General features: G+C 42.0%; 1 protein-coding gene across 1 annotated transcript in view; it reads right to left on the bottom strand.

The window, feature by feature from the left end:
* cacna1eb (calcium channel, voltage-dependent, R type, alpha 1E subunit b) overlaps positions 1-19,112 on the bottom strand; it is a gene marked incomplete at both ends in the record, with an annotated part of 48,411 nt that overhangs the window by 4,225 nt on the left and 25,074 nt on the right. Inside the window, 30 exons of the mRNA XM_079216187.1 lie at positions 690-795; positions 1,119-1,215; positions 1,526-1,653; positions 1,746-1,920; positions 2,041-2,132; positions 2,960-3,025; positions 3,151-3,270; positions 3,553-3,633; positions 3,763-3,873; positions 4,768-4,932; positions 5,021-5,222; positions 5,313-5,450; positions 6,176-6,336; positions 6,437-6,533; positions 7,363-7,374; positions 8,130-8,236; positions 8,398-8,457; positions 9,154-9,283; positions 9,377-9,539; positions 9,777-10,006; positions 11,023-11,769; positions 14,868-14,935; positions 15,043-15,110; positions 15,737-15,854; positions 16,231-16,300; positions 16,615-16,746; positions 16,845-16,957; positions 17,390-17,502; positions 17,595-17,804; positions 18,064-18,144. Coding sequence (XP_079072313.1) covers positions 690-795; positions 1,119-1,215; positions 1,526-1,653; positions 1,746-1,920; positions 2,041-2,132; positions 2,960-3,025; positions 3,151-3,270; positions 3,553-3,633; positions 3,763-3,873; positions 4,768-4,932; positions 5,021-5,222; positions 5,313-5,450; positions 6,176-6,336; positions 6,437-6,533; positions 7,363-7,374; positions 8,130-8,236; positions 8,398-8,457; positions 9,154-9,283; positions 9,377-9,539; positions 9,777-10,006; positions 11,023-11,769; positions 14,868-14,935; positions 15,043-15,110; positions 15,737-15,854; positions 16,231-16,300; positions 16,615-16,746; positions 16,845-16,957; positions 17,390-17,502; positions 17,595-17,804; positions 18,064-18,144 — 4,161 coding nt within the window. The remainder of the gene's footprint in view (positions 1-689; positions 796-1,118; positions 1,216-1,525; positions 1,654-1,745; positions 1,921-2,040; positions 2,133-2,959; positions 3,026-3,150; positions 3,271-3,552; positions 3,634-3,762; positions 3,874-4,767; positions 4,933-5,020; positions 5,223-5,312; positions 5,451-6,175; positions 6,337-6,436; positions 6,534-7,362; positions 7,375-8,129; positions 8,237-8,397; positions 8,458-9,153; positions 9,284-9,376; positions 9,540-9,776; positions 10,007-11,022; positions 11,770-14,867; positions 14,936-15,042; positions 15,111-15,736; positions 15,855-16,230; positions 16,301-16,614; positions 16,747-16,844; positions 16,958-17,389; positions 17,503-17,594; positions 17,805-18,063; positions 18,145-19,112) is intronic.

The following is a 19,112-nucleotide window of genomic DNA, read 5'->3' as shown; positions in this document are numbered from 1 at the left end:
GAAACACTAACTAAAAACTAACTATGGACTAATTCTTAAAACTATGAACTAACTATTAACAAACAACTTTCTCAGTTGTGATGATTTGCTGCATGTAAACCGTGAATTGTTGGTTGAACAAAACAAACAATTTGACGTCTTCTTTGACATTTTCACAAATTATAGACCGTTATAGACCAAATAATGTGAATAGGAACAGCACTCAGGACTAACCTATTTATTTATTTATCATTGTAATAAAAATAAAAAAACTGTATCTAATAACCTCCTTATATATACGGCCACCCTTGCACATATATATATACCGCAGTATGTGCATTTTTCGTACAGTGTTTTTCATATTTCATATTTTATATATTTTTCTCTTTCCTGTATAGTGTGTTTTTTCTTCTTTTTTATTTCTTCCATAACTGTTGACTCAGAGAGCCCTGCGAAAAAAATTCCAATGAGTCTGGACTGTTGGTCTAGGCACAAATGGTCAAATAAAAACCTTGAACCTTGAAATAATGAATCTATTATTAAAAAAAAAGTATTCACAAATAAACAATAATGAAAAGAATCCTCGGTTGAACCCTGAAATAATGAATCTATTATTAAAAAAAAAGTATTCACAAATAAACAATAATGAAAAGAATCCTCGGTTGAACCCTTAAATGCCATAGCACAGTCTTGACATGCTAGTTCAGGACCTCTGGCTATTTTGATGTCCAAAGCTGTGCGGATGAGCGACATCAGGGTGGAGGTGAAGTGGACGGACATGTCTTCATCCACAGGCATGTTCATCAACACCAACCTCTGAGAGACAACGAGGGACGGAGAGAAGGAGACAGAAGGACATTCATTTCATCGCTTCAGTGAACACTTCAAGCAAAAAGATACCACATCGAATGATTTAGCGAATTTCGTGCAAACTGGCAATTAAATTTCTCTTTGATCATCAGCTGAAGAACTTCTGTAAATGTTCAAGCAATAATCTGTTTTGGGCTTTAAACAGACCTAAAATGTTGAATTCAACTTCAGTTTTTATTACCTTATTTACAAGATGTATTGCTCTTTTCTTTTCTGTATATAATGGATTTATGATTTTACTTGAGGTTTCCTCTTAATGTTGTCGGTACCTTGTAGGCGATCTTAGCTGGACATTTCTTGCCCAGGCCCAGGGGCGGTGACATGTGCGTTAACATCTCATACATGGCAGTGTAGTGGATACGACCACTGCAGGGTGAAAGGTGAGGGGAGGAAACAGAGAAACAGAAGGTGGAGAGGTTAATGCATAGTGTCATAACACTCAGATCCAACACAGATGAAGAGAAGTTCCCATTTTAAGATCTTGTCCTGTGGCATTTGAGTTTTTTACTGCAATGTTTGCTTTTTCTAGCACAGTGAGAAAGACATGGAGACAGCTCATTGCACTGAAAGCGTGCTTTGATGGCCCTCTGCTGGATAAAGAAAGAACATGACTGTGGATCAGGTCTGCTTGAGTCTCAATAAAAAAACAGCTGCGGTCATAAGATCCAAGCCTCACCACGCCAGCCGATCATACTCCCCCCAGATCCGAACAAACTCGTCCAGGTGATGGGGACCCAGGATGGAGGAGTCTCGCGTCAGGTACTCAAAGTTGTCCATGATCACAGCCACAAACAGATTCAGCATCTGAAAAGGGGCATAAAGAAAAGCACTGTGCCAAGACGGCAGAGGATTTGACAAATATGTAAAGCGAGTGTGGTTTTTGGTCGAGTCCTGACCAGGAAGGAGCTGAAGAAGATGAACGAGACAAAGTAGCAGTACGCAAAGTCCGTCCCGCAGCCTCCCTCGTGGTCTGGAGACGTCGTGAGGGGCGAGATGGAGGTGTCCGGTTCGCACTCCCGACCCGACAGACACGAAAGCATTATCTCCTGCCAGGACTCCCCCGTAGCGCTCCTGGTGGGTTAAACACAAACAGGCACCTTGTTAACATCAGATTAAGACCCATTTTCTAGAGGAGAAAGATAATTATAATTGAAAGCATTGAAGCTTGAGAGGTATCTTTGATGAGCCCACCTGAAGAGCAGCATCAGCGCACTGAAAAAGGTCTTGAAATTGTTGTGTTGATTGATGTGACTCTCATCATTCAGCTTGATGTTTCCAAACACCTGCAGAAAACAGGCCGGGTTTATTTCATTGGATCCCAATGGCATTACATATATATATATATAAAAGAACATTAAAACAATCAGGAACACAAATGACTAAGTTGTTCAAATTACTTAATATAAACAATATTTTAAAATTAATGCACAAAATAGCTCTTAAATATTACAAAAACACCCCAAAACATATGTAAAAATCCACGAAAATATCACCTCTTTATTGTTTGGATATTTCTCAGATGGAGATTTCCATTGCTTCATATATCTTTGTGATTATATTTATTGTATCATATTTTAAATGCCTTTTTATAGTTACTATTCATTTTCTCTCTTATGTGGAGCCTCTCAGCAAAAGCATTTTTTACACGATTGTATAGATTACATAGATTGTTTTGACCATTTATATTAAAGAAAGACACGGCAGTAAAAAGTGATTGAAAATGTATTTATTTTGTGTATTTTGTGAATCTTGTGCCTTTGGTAGCGGGGTTAGCAGGCTATCCGGGCTAATCCTCTAACTGTTTAAAAGTAGCATCCTCTTAAAATAACAGGCTAGAAGTTCCAATTATTCTCCTGTCTGGCGCCCAACTTCTACCTTTAATAGTTGGAAGGGAAACCTACGCTACAAACCGGAGTGACAATAAACATCTTGAATCTTAAACACTAAGACTACATCAGACCAAAAAAAAAAAGATATTCAGTCACATAGTCTGCATTTGCTTCTTATGTAGTAGTGCAGAAGTCCTGTTCATAACCATAAGTTAGATTTCCACTGGGAGCCACAATAGTCTGTCTGTTATGTTATTTGTGAAATATCAATGAAAGGATACCTGCATTCCAATGATGGCGTATATGAAGAAAAGCATCGCGATGAGAAGACAGACGTACGGAAGAGCCTGTTGGAGAAGACACAGCAAAGACAGTTAAAACTCTTCGTGAATAATAAAAGTTATGTTTCTTTTTTAAAAAGCATCCTTGTGCGAGGAAACAAAAGTAATGAGAAATAAGTCAAATGTCCGACCTTGAATGATTGGACGAAGGTCCAGAGCAGAATACGGATGGTGTAACCCTGCCTCAGCAGCTTGATCAACCTGGCTGCTCGGAAGAGCTTCAAGAAGCTCATGTTGATGGTGTTGATTGACTAAATGGTTGGAGAGAGGGTGACAAAAGAGAGAGATAGACAGAGGGAGAGAGAGAGAGAGAGAGAGTGGCAGACAGAAGGGAGAGACAGGATGTAAAACACAGATGGCGACAATCATCACATGACTTAAGTTGTGATTGGAGGCAGTGATCTTAACACACCAGGGAAACTTGGAAAGAAAAGATGTTGCTTTTAATGCTTGCTATTTGTGGTTTTTTTTTTGTGTTTTCTAAAGGGTCGCAACATTGTGAAAATGAATGGTGGGTCTTGGCAGAGTCTTACCTGTAAATCCACAATTATCTCGCTGATGCTGCCAAGAACAGTGATGAAATCAAAAATATTCCAAGTATCTCGAAAGTAGTTCTGCGGCAAAAGAAGAAAAAAAAAAACATGTAAAGTAATTTGACTCAACATAGACAAATTCTGAGGAGGAGCTAGATGTGATTTGAATACGTTGTCTTTGACTGAGCTCCTCTTGTGTCACACACTCACCACCAAACCAAAGGCCATGATCTTGAGCATGCACTCCATGGAGAAGAGGACGGTGAAGGCCGTGTTGAGGTGTTTCAGGACCATGTCGTAGGCTGTCGGGGCCGAGTGGTACTGAAGGAAAGAAGAACTTTGAATTCACTGACACACATGACAAGTTCATGATGATGGGTTTACATGTTTTAGCCCGTACATGCTCACTTCACTATTCTGATAAATATTTTTTTTTAAGAAATATCAGAAGTTTCCACACAGTCATTTGTTTCAGAATGAAAATGTTCTTGCAGAGACTTGCAGAGGATGTTCTTGCAGAGAAAAACAACAAACAAACATTAACACAAAGAATCTTCATGAAATGTATTGTATTGTCTCAAGTCTAAAATGTGTGTTTTTTATTTTTCAAGAGTGACAGTTTAGCCAGATTACCAAAAAAAACTAAAGGGAGTGCACTTAAAATGTTGCTTTTAATCGCTGATCTCACAGAAGAAATTACACAGTTGCAGTTAAAAGTCGAACCAAGAGGTCGGTCTGTAAACTGTGATAAATGTTCAGAGCTTTACAAGGCTGAAAAAGAGATTACAAAACATCATGCTGACTATAGTCTTCCTTCACAGCCTCGTCGTGTGTACTCACTCACGTGGTTTTTACTTCTATCTTACTATTCACAATGCACGCAAAAATCATAAAAGTGGTGTTCATTTGCGAAGACGATATTGCTGAGCAATATGTGTCAGGATTATAAAAGTTTGTTTGACACAGAGCTTATTTTTTGACTTATTTATAGTAATAAGTCAAAATCCAATGGGAAAAATTGTCCAACTGTCTTTTTGTTGGCTAGTGCGATGGTAACGTCGTGAGTTTGGCTTAAAAGAATACGTCAACCCTGCAGCAGGAAAATATCAGAAGAGGGACTAAATGTTTATGTTCTTGGATTACCTATCTCACAGTTAGTAGCACTGATACATGCAAAGATCCTGTGAAGTATAGCCTGATGCCACCTTGCTTTACCTTCATCATGAGGACCACGGTGTTGAGAGCGATCATGACGAGCACCGTGTACTCAAACGACGGCGACGCCACAAAGTGCCACAGTCTGTACTGGAAGGTCTGTCTGTTCTGCGGCATGTACCGGGTCATCGGCTTGGCGCTGATGGTGAAGTCGATGCAAGCCCTCTGATGGACAGAAATGCAACGAAACAGACAGAAATGAATATGTGTGAATGGGTTTGTGTGTGTGTGTGTGTTGTTCATCGCGACGCACCTCGTTCTTCTCCAAACTGCACTCCTGGATCATCTTGTCCCCCTGCTCCTGAAAGGTGATGATGATCAGAGCCACGAAGATGTTGACAAAGAAGAACGGGAAGACCACAAAGTAGACCACGTAGAAAACGGACATCTCCATGCGGTTCCCCCGACTCGGCCCCATGCTCTCCTCCGTGACGTCGGTAGAGTGCTGCAGGACCCTGGCAGGGAGAAAGAGCGTCCGTTTATCTTTTTTACGGCCAACATCTTTCGACTCACTTACATTTCGACCCTTTAGTCACTGCGCTTACTGAGGCCATCCCTCTCCAGTTGAGACGGTGAACAGTGTGAGGAGGGCCCAGCAGACGTTGTCGTAGTGAAACTCGTGTCTCTTCCACTCCCTCCTCTTCACCTCCTTCTTGTCTCGGCTGTAGTCGATGTAGTAGCCTCTGTAGGGAGCAGAGCGGCCCGGGTGTCATTGCTTCACTTAAATCCACTGATTGAACCAGCAGTTTGAACGATGGGTAAGACATTAAAGCTTTTGTTACGTAGGAATACTGTTAACAGGTGAATCTAGAGACCTGCAGACAACCACAGGCCATCTGCATGTAGAGTATAAAGACTGAGGAGCTACACGTCTTGGCCATATTCTGGCCGGCTGCTTGCATTCAGAGTCTCTGAATTGTGAGCCATTCGTGACAGGACTTTTCTGTAGGATTTGTCCATCTCATAAACACGAGAGTGTTAACGAAATTAACAACTCTTGATTTTCTGGTTGTATTTTACTCTCCTATTTGTCTGGGAAAAAGACAATATAACTGCATGCAATGTGGCAGTACACGTTGGACCGGATCCATGGAGGACTTTCAGAGACATGGACTGTGAGAGGTTTAGATCAGTGGTCAAGTACTGGACTTAAGTACAAATTTGAGATACCTACATCCAGCCATATAACATACGCTATTCTGAAAAGGGCCATTCTGCCGAATGAGTATGTTAACTTTTGGTATTTCAATGTATATTTTGATGCGAACATTTTTGAACCCATGCTGAATTTTGAATGCAGGACTTTTTACTTTCACAGAATATTTCTACTCTGCAGCATCGCTTCTTTTACTTCAGAAATAGTTTCTGGAGTTCCTCTTCCACCACTGGTTTGGATAAATCCACTTACTGGCATTCCTTCTCCGTATTCATGGAGCTGTCGGTGCAGTAGAAGAACTTCCCCTTGAAGAGTTGCACGGCGATGACAGCAAAGATGAACATGAAGAGCTGGTACACGATGAGGATGTTGAAGACGTTCTTCAGAGATGTGACCACGCAGTCGAAAACCGCCTGTGCAGGAGAGAGGCGAGAGAGATGGGAAAGGATGCACAATCTGTGAAACAACACCCAAAACCTCAAATACTGGAGAGTGTGGGGGATGTTAGCAAACCTTGAGTTTAGGAAGCCTCTTGATGGTTTTAAGAGGCCGAAGAACCCTCAAAACTCTGAGGGACTTTATTGTCTTGATGTCTCTGCCTTTGTTGTTTCTGTCGACATTGTAAAAACAGCATTTAGGAACCTAGTTGCGCACTCAAACTAGTGCACAAGGACAAATGGCAGAGACACATTCAAAACGGCGGAAAAGAAAAAACACACCGAAAGCAAAAAGTTCAACACAAGTGCATCTCAAAAGGCACAATGAAACATAGAAGTTCACCCTGAGTGTGTTTGCACGGAGCCCAGCAGGTGCCACAGGTAAACGTTTTGATAATTTGTGCAAGTTGTACCCTTGGAATATACGTCTGTTTGAAAATAAATGCTCACTTGCATTTATAATGTGTCCTACGATCATGGAATTATGCCTTAAAAAGACTTCACTACAAATTATGATAATAGTATTTAACTATAGGTCAGAAGCACTGCCCTCACAGAACTGGACCTCCATGAAGGTCATGGCGGTAAACTTCAGTATTCATACAATATGTACTTTAAACACACAAGCTTGAGCTTTGTGTGTGTGTGTGTGTGTGTGTGTGTAGTAAAGACTTTGAACTGAGATATGTGGACGCACTTTGTGCACCACAAGGTGTTCCAGTTTAGGGAATATAGGATTATTCTTTATTAATTATTCTGCAAAAATGAATCACATGAAGGTAAAAAAATCAACAAATGATTTATTATTGTGCCCAAATTATCGAGCATGTTACGCTGATACCTGTTGGGCTCTGTAGTTTGGTGATATTTAGAACACACAACAAACAACAAAAAGACACTGAATACAAAGACAAAAATAAATCACAGGCGTGAAAATAAGAAAATAAATATCTTAAAAGCTTATGGGAGACGTTTACATTTAGTGTGGCTGAATGTTTTTACCCCATCACATTCCTGGAAGCCCCAACAGTGACAACATCCACAGGAACAACAGAGAAAAGTTGAGGCATAAAGAGAGATACACTGTGAGCAAAGCTCGGAGGATCACAGCTATATTCACAACAGAGAAATCTACACACAATACAATCCTCTACAGTACAACAAAAGGCACAAAAGGTTTAGTAAGTTATCTGAGATCCTCATGGTGGGAACTAGAGATGCAACGATTGTGATTATCTTGGCGGATTCCGATTTTGAAACCACCATACCGAAAACTACTAACACTGGAATAAACGTCTGATTATGTTAGTTGTGTTTTTTTTACGTTTTTTTTTGGGATTTGTAGTTGTGACAGATTCATGTCTTCGTCATGCGACGTTATCGTCTGTGTCGCTGTGTAAAAAAAAACTGATCAAGCCCGATCGGCTAAAAAAAAAACGTCCGTTAGCCAATCGATCTATGCATCTCTAAAGGGAACGCCAACAAAAAGCGATATCATAAAGGATTTTTAGCTTCTCTCTCCACCCGTGTGTAAACAGAGGACTGTGTAAACGTTGCTGTACGACCATTGTGAGTTAAACATTTCACAGGACCATGCAATGCCTCCATCTTTGCTGTTTTTGAGCTGCAGTGTAAAAAAAAATGTTTAAGCTGCAAAAGGCGTCTTTGAGGGAAGGTCGTTTATAACAATACCGTATACGCTCAGAAAGTGATTTGCTGCAGTGAGTCAGTCATTAGTCATCGGCGGGCAGCACTATATAGTGACTCACGTCAGAGCAAAGGCAATCAGGGCTCCCACCACCACAATGAAGTCCAGGATGTTCCACATGTCTCGGAAATAAGAGCCGTCGTGCAGAATGAGACCCTGGTCTATCATCTGGAGGACAAACAACACACCCACAAGGACACATAGAGCGAACAGATTAAATACGCACGGGGACCAAGAACACCCCTGAGTGCATCTACAGTACGTTCAAGCCTTTAAGAGTGTGATTGGCATCATTAAAAGTGGAGAACGCATGTGTTTCAGTTACCCACCTTGATAATCATTTCAAAGGTGAACACTCCAGTGAAGACGTAGTCAAAATAACGGAGGACCTGGATTATTTACAGACAGAAAAAATACATATTGTTAAGCAAAAACGACTTCTCTGATGCATATAATACTGCATATGAATATGTACTTGTCATTGAATAAAACATCAGCACATATTGGTTTGTGCTAACAGCAAAATATCAACATTCTGTCAAACTAATTGAAACCTGAGCCAATTTAACATGTAAGATACCACAGTTTATTTCAATGTTTTTGCAGCTGTGTCCGTACGGGTTTTCAGATGGTGTTAAGTTACTCTTTAAGTTATTCTATTCTCCTTCAAGAGCAGCACAGATGTCGAGTCAGGCTTTGTGGTGAAACAAAAAGCCATCCCAAAAGATGGGAACTGACTGGCAACCGAGTCCGTAGCTGGTGTGGACTATACTCTCGACACTATCTGTGACACAAAGTTGTGAAAAACAAACGGCGCACTTTTTTTTTTCATCTTGCATGCGTGTGAAACCAAATGTGCTGTGACACATTGTTGCTGGTAGTGTGATGTCAACTTGAGATCAAACAGTAAACCTGGAAGCTAAACCCTCCTCGGTAGTGTTTCCGATTTTCATTCAATCTGTTTCAGTGTTACGGGAATAATTGCGGTCAGTGTAGAATCATCAGATTCCCTCAGACGTCCACCGTATTATCCAAATGTAGATCAAGAATACAACCACAGACACATGGATGGATGCTTATCTCACCTTGTTTCGGTCTGAATTGGTACACACAGGGTCCTCAGCAGCCAGAGCAATGCTGCTCGCCACGATCACGAGGAGGATGGTCATCTCAAAGTAGCGCATCGTGACCAGAAAGTGACAGACCTTCCGGATGCTGCGGACCAACGGAGGGAGAAGATGTTTGTTTGTTTGGTTGATGAAAGAGGGCGAACAAACAAGGATTCTGTGGATTTCTGTAGCATCTTACGGGTTGGAGGCTTTGAAGATGAACATGCTATCCGGAGCTGCAGGTTTGGGAAGAATTGGAGGTTCCTCCTCCTCCTCTTCCTCCTCCTCCTCCTCCTCATACTCCGTCTCGTCCTCTTTGTCTGTCTGTTCGGAACTGTATGCCTCCAACTCTTTACTGTTCACTAAAACCCAGACAGAGGTGCAAGAGGAGAGAACAGAACGCTTTAGCTGTGCATGGACGATGGATGATGAAGAAATAACAATGTGAGTCACAATGGATTCATAACCAAAAAAAAAAGAGACTGTAGAACTCTGAGCAGATGTCAAACACCCACATGCGGTGATCCTGACACTAAATCCCACTTTACGATGCGCGGTAAAGGAGCGTGACTGCGGTGAGAAGCGATCAGAGCGCTTACCTGTCATGGGCGTGAGCTCCAGCAGCGGCTGAGCAGACATTTCGATGGCCACGCTTCCCGCCAGCTTGGACCTGTCACGCTTGATGGAGACGGAGCGGCTCTCGGACTCGATGGCCCTCACAGTAAACTCTGTGGCCTCCAAGGCGGCCTCCACTGGGACGTTGTGATCTTCGCCCTGCTCTGACCAGGAGTCCAGCCGCTGCTCACACTGAGGAGGATCAGGGATGTCTCTGATATGTGAGAGAGAAGACTTAAATCAGTGCGACAGACGTGGAAATTTGTCCTGGAGAAAGAATTGTGCAGAAGTTCTTGTATTCTGAACTCTAGTATCATTATCTGGTAAACGTTAATTTAATCTGAAAAATGATTTCTCCTCCTGAGAGTTTTAGCTATGCTCGCGGCTCGTCTCTACAGATGGTAAAGTCAATCGGTCAATCACTTCTGTCTTAAGTGTTTCTATTGAATGGATTGCCAAGATATCAGTTAAAACATTTAAATTTGTCCTCATGAACTGATGAAAAACCTGCAAAACGAACAACATCGACCTCCCACGATTCCTACGAAGCAATGTGAGGCCTCAGCAGTTACACTAAAAGGGGAGTGTTTAACTAAAAAGACAGTAACTTTGGTAAATACGCACTTCATTAGTGAAACCCAGACTTCAGAAGCCTCATTTAATTCAACTGAACTACTGTGGGAATGTATTTTTGCATGAATAGAATGTGGATTTTGTCCCATCTCTATGAAGGGATATCTTCTCAGCTACTACCTTGTACGTGAATAATGTTTTGAAAACGACTGAAAGCATAAAACCATGTATAAAACTGTGCATAAAAGAATATTGTATCTTTTAAAAGAAAAGCTCCTCAATGGTGGAATGAGCTCCCCATTGACATCAGGACAGCAGAAAGTCTCTACATTTTCCGTCGCAAACTAAAAACACATCTTTTTCGACTAAACCTTGAATAAGGAAAGTAGCACCGTAGCAGCACTTTAGTAGCACTTAAATGGCACTTACTGATAGCACTTTGTAGTTTAACTTTATTGTATTCTGAGTTTGTACTCATGGTATAATGCACTTATTGTAAGTCACTTTGGATAAAAGCATCAGCTAAAAGAAAATGTAATGAAAAAAAGGAAATATCCAGTGACATTCCAGTTAAAATTGCCTTTAGCGGATCATTACGATGCAAAGAGGGATGAAATGCAAACAAATGATCATCCCTCTCCTTGAGAACAGCCTTACCTTCGAAAATCTTCTCCAACTTCTGCGTACGGGTTGACGATGCACGCTCCATAGTCATCCCCTCCTTCTGCCCCCGCTTCCTTCTTCTCCTCTCTGTCGTCCTTCTCCTCCCTCTCCTCCAGCGTCTTCCTCTCCTGGCTGTGCGACCGTCTGACGTGCGGCACCTCGTGCGGCGCCTGGGTGCAGTCCAGACTCTTGGCTTCGGCGCGAGCGTCGCGGTGGCGGTGCCGTCTGTGGCGGGCCCCTTCGTCCGGCCCCTGACTGGGTCTGAACTTGCGGGCCATCCTGTGCCGGCCCCCGCCTGCGGCTCGGTGGTTGGCTCCTCCTGTTTTCTCCTCGCTCAGGTTGACTAGAGGCTCGGCGGCCGGCGGCTCGGGGATGGGGATGCTGACCGAGGGGGGCTCGGGGAGAGGCAACCCCGCAGACATGGGCGACCCCGGCAGGTGAGCTGGGCCGGCCTCGGGGCCGAGGTGGGGGACGGCGGGGGTTTCGGCGGTGTCTTCCGTCGGGGCCGCGCACAGCTCCTCTCTGCTGGCCATCTGCCGCCGTTTGCGTAGCTGGTTGGCTCTCTGCTCCCACACTGACATGTTCACCTTCCTCCTCCTCTCGCGGCGGGTGACGAAGGTGTTGGAGGCCTTGAGGGGCGGTTCGTCCGGGGTCCCCATCCGGTCCTCGGGCTCCTCTGGGAAGTTTGGTCGGCCTCGGTGGATGGCTCGTTTCCTGTATAGGTAGGGTCTTCTCCTCCCACTGAGGACCACAATGTAGTTCATATCAATATGCGGCAGAAGAGAGCACAAATTTAAGGAATTGTTGACAAGAAACATCAAGACTTGTGTCCATTTAGCAGACCAGTTGTATGAAAGAATATTCAAACAAATCAAATAAAAGTATCAAGAAAAGGACAGACCTTTTCTGTGAATTAATGTTAGTTAATCAGCAACGTAAAAAAAAATCCCATGTGAAATTATGCAAAAATACTTCAAGGTAAAACATACAAATACATCCCAAAGGAATTTAAAATGAAAATACCTGAGAGGTAAGGACAGAGAAAAAGAACAAAAACCACAAGAACAAAGGAGGTAAGGTGCAGGACTTAAGTACAAACAGAGTGTAGAAAGAAATCTCAATAATTGAGTATAGGAAAACTCAAGGGAGGAATTCTGTGAGACAGAGATGCATTCAATTATACTTACTTACTGGTATTCAGATTCTTTTGTTGTCCATGTAATCAATGAATGATTATTTGAAAACAAGACATTAGTGTGTTACAACATACACAGAACATTTGTAGTGACACCGAACAAAATGTGTAAAAGGGGTTGCAGAGTGTAGATGAAGGGTCCCGTGTGTTTAAAAGGGACTGAAATCAGTTATTTATGATTAATAACGTCAAGTAAGCGTTCAGTTTCACGGCCGTGACCATTCAATGTTTTCTTAACTGAAGGTTTAAGGTTCAAGTTGATTCGAAAGCTGGCAGAATGTCAGAATACGCAACATTTTGGTTCAGTGCCACATAACAGGCATAAAAACAAGACAACGTGGTGGAACCAGCAAAACGCTGCAATACAGCAGAGTCAGCATCTTGATGGCTGCAGCACATACAGGACTAACATTCAAATATGTAACAAACAAATGATACATTCAGTGTCACAGCGAGTCAGTTACCTGCCATTGTATAGGTGATTATTTGCCTTTTTCTCTCACTTTATGGAGTTAAATAGTGTCTTTACTTGTATGCCTTGTAACTTTGGGAAACATGCTACACAAATAACAGGTTATTGTTTTTTAATTTACAAAATTTTAGGGAGATTAAAAGGATCCACCATAATTTTACCAGGGATTTTCCATATTTTAGCTAATATCTGCCTATAACATTAAAGGTATTGCTTGCAGTAATATAGAGTTCCTGCCTTCAAATAAGTACTGGTGTCTCCATATTTAGATATGGTATAAAAATCAGCTTGCAGAGACTTGAAACACTATAAGTAATTATTTCAAATATTCCAAATAATGGGCTTTTATATATGATATGGAAGAAATTACCATTACACCAGAATCAATTATGGCTCATATGCGTAACATGAACAGGAATCGTGGTGGGGAATAACACTAACAGTTACTATCAATTAATTAACAGAGACACAATATTTAACTCCACATTGAGGCAAGTGTTAATCAGTAACACCTACACAGCTCCTCCATACTGTATGAAGTAGTTCTGTGCAATCAAGACAATTAACAGCAATTAACCGTATCCTTTCCCATAAATTCCCTTATGTATTGTGTTTAACACTTCTAAATTGGTTACCAATAAAACAAATGCTTAGATTTGGAAGCAATTAACATGTATTTGTCACCTAAATTAGACGAAACAGTGCAGACAGAGATTTCAGAGTTAACTTTCCATTCATAACTCACTTTTCTTGTATGCGGTCAATGGACTGCACACCAACTGAATCTTGCAACTGAAGTCCCAAAGCCGAGCTATCTAATGCTACTCTTCTCTACCTGCTATCTGCTGCTAGCTGCTAACTGCTGCGAGCTGCTAACTGCTGCGAGCTGCGAGCTGCTAACTGCGACTAGCTGCTAAAACTCGCCTTAATTGACATTAGAGCTTGCAGCCGTGCCCCGTCACCATCGCTGCACATGATTGGTGGAACAAATGACTATCAATAAAACAACCAATCAGAGCCATGGAACTTAGACTGGTCCCGTCTTCTCATTCATGGGCCTTTTCCCCCCATTTTTACAATTGTTATAATTTATATGATTTTCCAACAACAATGATATTTTAAAGTTGACAAGAAAAACATCAAATCACTGCACTAAGATGAATTACGTATATCAGGTAAGTTTCTGCAGGTTGATTTTCATATTACACTGGCATGGACTACAGCCATGTCCAGCAGGAAAAACACATTTGTGAGTCTGTTTTGATATAATATGATTTGGAAAATATAGCGAGTTGAAATACCCAGAGTTTGTAGCTAATGGTGTAAAACATGCAAAATAACGAGGGCTGTCCTAATTGAGACAGGCCAGTGCTTAATGTTAACTAACATTTAATTAACTCTCAAGTACCCTTTAGCACTCGCCATTTTAGGAATCATCACTCCGGGTCATTAATGCCCCCGATGTGACATGCGCTGTCGTAACAGTGACTCCATCATCACAGCTGATCACCAAGTCGTACTAAGTAGGGAATCTTGGTCAACATCTGACACGCGGTAAAGTGTGCCTCCTCCCAGTAGAGTGACACACTGCTCACACAAACCATTGAAGACGACTTCCTGCCCTCCTCCTGACTTACTGGATCATTAGACCTGTGGGAAAGCCACCGGGTCATCGGAAAGGAGCAGGAGGTCAGGGAGGAATCTCATTTACCGTTACCACTCGCAGGCCAAGACGGTTTTAGAAGGAGTTTCAGTAATCAGGGTCATGCTTCGAATCAGGCACATTCATTAAACATTCAGAATTATGGCGTCGATGCTTTAAACATGCCTTTTCTAACTTTGCATTCATCATGCAACTGAGGAGCAGATCGAGCATTCACCAGTTACACCGTCAACTGGTTCTCAGACTATTTATCTTCTTCTCTGCATTGACATATCCAATTCAGGATCGCGCCCAATTCTCCCACAAGCATCCGTGATGTATCCTAAGTAGGTCCAAGCTCGATTTTCACTACTTGCGTCTGTTGCAATGAGGCAAAACAATTTTAAGAATCGTGACGAATTTGAGGGCTCAATCTGAATTTTTCATTTGCTCAAGAGGAGAGCTGATCTGAGAAACAGTCAGACACTCACGATTTAGCTCTCCTTGTGAGCTGTTAAACAATAACTTACTCAGATATCAGGCCATCTCTGCCTCTGGCATATCTCTGGTTGAAGAACTCTTCCTCCTCCTCTTCATCCTGACAAATATACAGATGTAACATTTTACTTGTATCATACATCATTGAAGGTGCATGAATAAATATAATAGTTAAACTGCTAAAGCGCTGGTAAAAGCAGTTCAAACCTTTGTCAGCTCCTGTGCGTTGGCCAGATTATCCACAGCGATGGCCAGAAAGACGTTCAGCAGCGTGTCTGTCATGAAGGCAGGTAAGAACAAACGCAGCAAACTGTGGGGACCTAGCACTGCTAGCATACTGCTAAGACTGGAGAAGATTTTCAGTTTGTCAGGCAAAATAATCTAAAATCAATTACCAGTCATTATGCTAAGCTAAACTAACCGGCAGCTCGCAGTGGCTTCTCATTTACGTCAGATACATGAGAGGGGCATCGATTTTTTTCAACTCTCCACCAGAGTTGCTGCAAAGTGCTCTTTTTGCCAAAATGTTGGAGACATTATAAAAAATATGATGTGATGTTGTGAATCTAACCACCCAACAGCATACTGAGTATTTTAAATTAGCATTAAACTCCAAAATGTATGCAGCAGCAACAACAATCCAGTAAAATCAGATATGATAATATCGGTTCTGGTCGGTGAAATTCAGCTGGCATTTTGAGCTTTAACTTTTGACGGAATATTTTGCTGATGATTGACTATATACACTTCGACTGAGGTCACATTTTGAATGCGGGTCTTTTACTTGCGATTGAATATTCTTACTCCGTATCACTGCTTTTTCTCAAGTGAATAACTTCTTCCAGCACTGAGATGCTGCTTCAGGGCACGCGGACCATGTTTGAAGGGTCAATAAGGATACAGTTTCCAAACAAGGTGAGCACTATGAAGTAGATGGAAGACCACATGCCGTACTGCACTCCGCCCTGCGAGCGAATCCCATCATACATCACCTCGTTCCAGTCCTCACCAGTCAGAATCTGCAGGCGAATGCACAGAGCATTTAGCATAAATAATTACATTGCTCATATTTCATCGGCCTAAAAATAGTTGAAAACAGGAGACATGTTCCCTGTCTGCAAACCAGTTCAAGATATGGTATTAAAAACGGCAGCGAGACAGGTAATTACTATGTCAGTTGGGTTTTTGTAGCAGATTCTTATGTGGATTCGTTCACGTTTTCTCTCGTCTGATATTCATGTGCGCATATGTGCGCATGGATGTGTGGGATGATAGCGGAGGCAGGGGGTGGAGAGCGAGTGAGCAGAGTTGTTTAATCTGCGCCTGGGGTGAGAAATATACCCAGGGTGCAATGTGTCATGGAGAGCAGAATGAGGGGATCCGTGGGAGCCAAACCTGAAACACTGTCATGATGGCAGCTGGAAACGTGTCAAAGTTGGTGGGAGTGTAATCTTCAAAGATAAACCTAGAGGGGAGGCAGATAGAAAGCAGGGTCAGATATGACCAAGGAAGAATAGGAGGAGGAAGAAGAGGAGGAGGAGGAGGATGCAGAGCTATTTTCATCCGGATATGTCATTTCCTCTCTTCTTCATCATTGAAGAAACTGCCGTTCAGTTTTTTTTTGGGGGTGTATTGCTACCATGTAAAAACTGCAGCATGATCAGATATGTAGCTAAAAATGTCCGATGACAATCGGCACCGCACATTTAAGAACGGAGAAGAAAGTTGTCCTTGATAACCCAAGAAGTGAGGATGCCAGTTTTGAAGGCTTTTACTCACCTTCCTCCAAAAAGCTGCATGCCCAGCAGAGCAAACACAACGATGAAGAGGAAGAGCAGAAACAGCAGGCTGATAATGGACTTCATGGAGCTCATGAGGGACACAACCAGGTTCCTGAGAGAGGCCCAGTATCTGACAGGAAGAATTCACAGACTTTTTGTTAAACAAATATACAAATATACACGGTTAATGTAGCTGAAATGCAGTGCTTTTAGTTGCCCTATACTTACTTAGTGATTTTGAAAATCCTCAAAAGTCTCAGGGCCCTCAGGACGCTGATCCCAAATGACATGCCGGGCCTGAAGAAGCCCCAAACCACCTCAAAGATGCTGCCGACAATGACCTGAAGAAAAATAAATAATGTCCTTTATCAGACTGGCAGCAATACTTTCTTTATCTGGAGTAAATTACAATTTGCACGGGGGATTTTAATACCTTCTAAAACCATTTGAAACAGTATTGTTATACATTACTGTGTTGAATGGAGTCTGGTGTCTTTGAAGGGAGCATATAGGATGTAACAGCTTCAATTCCCTGATGGAAACGGCCGCTTGACAGCGAGGTAAAGCAGGGAAAATACTCTAAAGTGTACACGCAAACTGATAGGGTGGGATTTCTTTGAAGTGTCTGAAATAGGTTTTGCTGCTAAATTGAATAATCAAAAACATCTTCATAAGTTAATTAGGATAACCCACACTCCTTATTTTGCACCTGAAATTCCAACTTTACTTTTTTGTGTAATATGGAGCCAGAATAAGGATATTTTGGACCTCACCCCACAGTCGAAGCAGTTGAAAGATGAATGAAAGTAGAGTCGGAAACCCAGACCATACATTTTCAAAAACATCTCAGCCAAAAACAGCCCCAGGAAAACAAACTCTGCATAGTCTAGAGATGAGAAAAACAAACAAATTAAGTCAAAGGAGAAGAAGACAACTGTATAATCGTAAAAAAACGGTGAAAAAAACCCGTAAACCCACAGAGGAAGATGGTCAGCCAGTCGGGCTGGTTGTGGTGGACGATGGCCACACAGATAGTGTTGAGAGCCACGAGACTGAGCACCATCAGGTAGAACGTGTCCGTCTTCACCATGCGGCGGATGGAGATGCGTAACATGCGCTCTTTCCGCCGCAGGTAGGCAGCGGGGCCTCGCCGGCCGCTGCGGAAGTTCATCCTCGACCGCGACATGCCTGAGAGAGAAAGAGGCAGAATCACAGGAGGGGAAAAAAGCGAAGTTCAGGAGGATGAAGACGTGGCAATACAGCAACTTGAGAGAAGAAGGCTGCTCTAAAGCAGTGGTTCTCAAATGGTGGTACGTGTACCCCTGGGGGTAATGCTTTGCGTTGGTTAGGAGGTACTTGGCTGAAAAACTATTTTACAGGGGGTACATCACTGAAAAAATGTTGAGAACCAGTGCTAAAGGACTGCAATAAAAAGTTGTTCCCTCACTGGCGGTAGACGTGTCGGTGTACTTCTCGTCTCCCGGCGCTCCTCTCCGGGCACCAGTCTTCTTACTCGCTCTCTTTAGCACTAAAAATGGTCCGCACAAAAATCAAGGTTATAAAAATCCTGATATATTTCAAATGGAAATGAAAGCAACAAAAATAATGATGATTCTTGGTACACTTAATGTTATTGTTGAGTTATTGCACTTTTCTGTTATCTGCATTTGTCAAAGTGAACTGAGTCTGTGGAAAGAACAGTACATTGAATGTATTCACATGATTCACAATGAAGAATTAATTTAACTGTTATCAGTCTAACTTGTTGTTTAAAGCGTAACATTGCTGCCGTCATAAGTTATGTCTTTTTATCGGTTACGTCTTCATGCAGAGATCACAGGACCATTGCCCAAAGATCCACAAACATATGTGGCAACATGTTGAGTGACATGACGGAGCGCTACCAGGAGGATTCAGTGGAGAATCTTGAAAATATAATTTGGCGCCGATGTCTGAATGAATGAAAAATCAATTAATAAAAAAAGTTCAAGATTCACTCGCCCCCACTTCTTTGCAGGCGACTGTGGCTCAGTGGTGAGCAGGGTCGTCCTTCAATCAGAGGATAGGCGGTTCGGCATTTTTATCCTATTTTTGTACGTGCTGAATGGAAAGCAATTTGCATGATTTCCTCCATACAGTTGGCATGAATGAGAGTCTAAAATATAATATATATTATTTGTATTCATATATAATAGTATTATATATTTTCCTCCCCACTGCAGGAGGATATTTAATTTTCCTCCTGCATAAATAAATAAATTAAAATGTATTTATTGAACTTTCTTTTTGCGTAAGAGTTGACTCTTATTCACCGCTGAGACGCAACGGTAATGTTAAATCAAGCACAAGTATTGTTGCTATGGCTACCTGCAGCTTGCACAATGACACCTACAGGTGGATGCACCGCTGTCCTGGAAGTACGTTTGACATGTTTCGATACACAGATTAAAAAAGACACAAGAGTACATTTTAAATGTCATTATATCACAGATCGAC

Source organism: Taurulus bubalis (genome assembly GCF_910589615.1).
Source record: "Taurulus bubalis genome assembly, chromosome: 1".
Lineage (NCBI taxonomy): Eukaryota > Metazoa > Chordata > Actinopteri > Perciformes > Cottidae > Taurulus > Taurulus bubalis.
The sequence above is the reverse complement of the archived record's forward strand: the minus strand, read 5'-3'. Positions and strand labels throughout refer to the sequence as shown.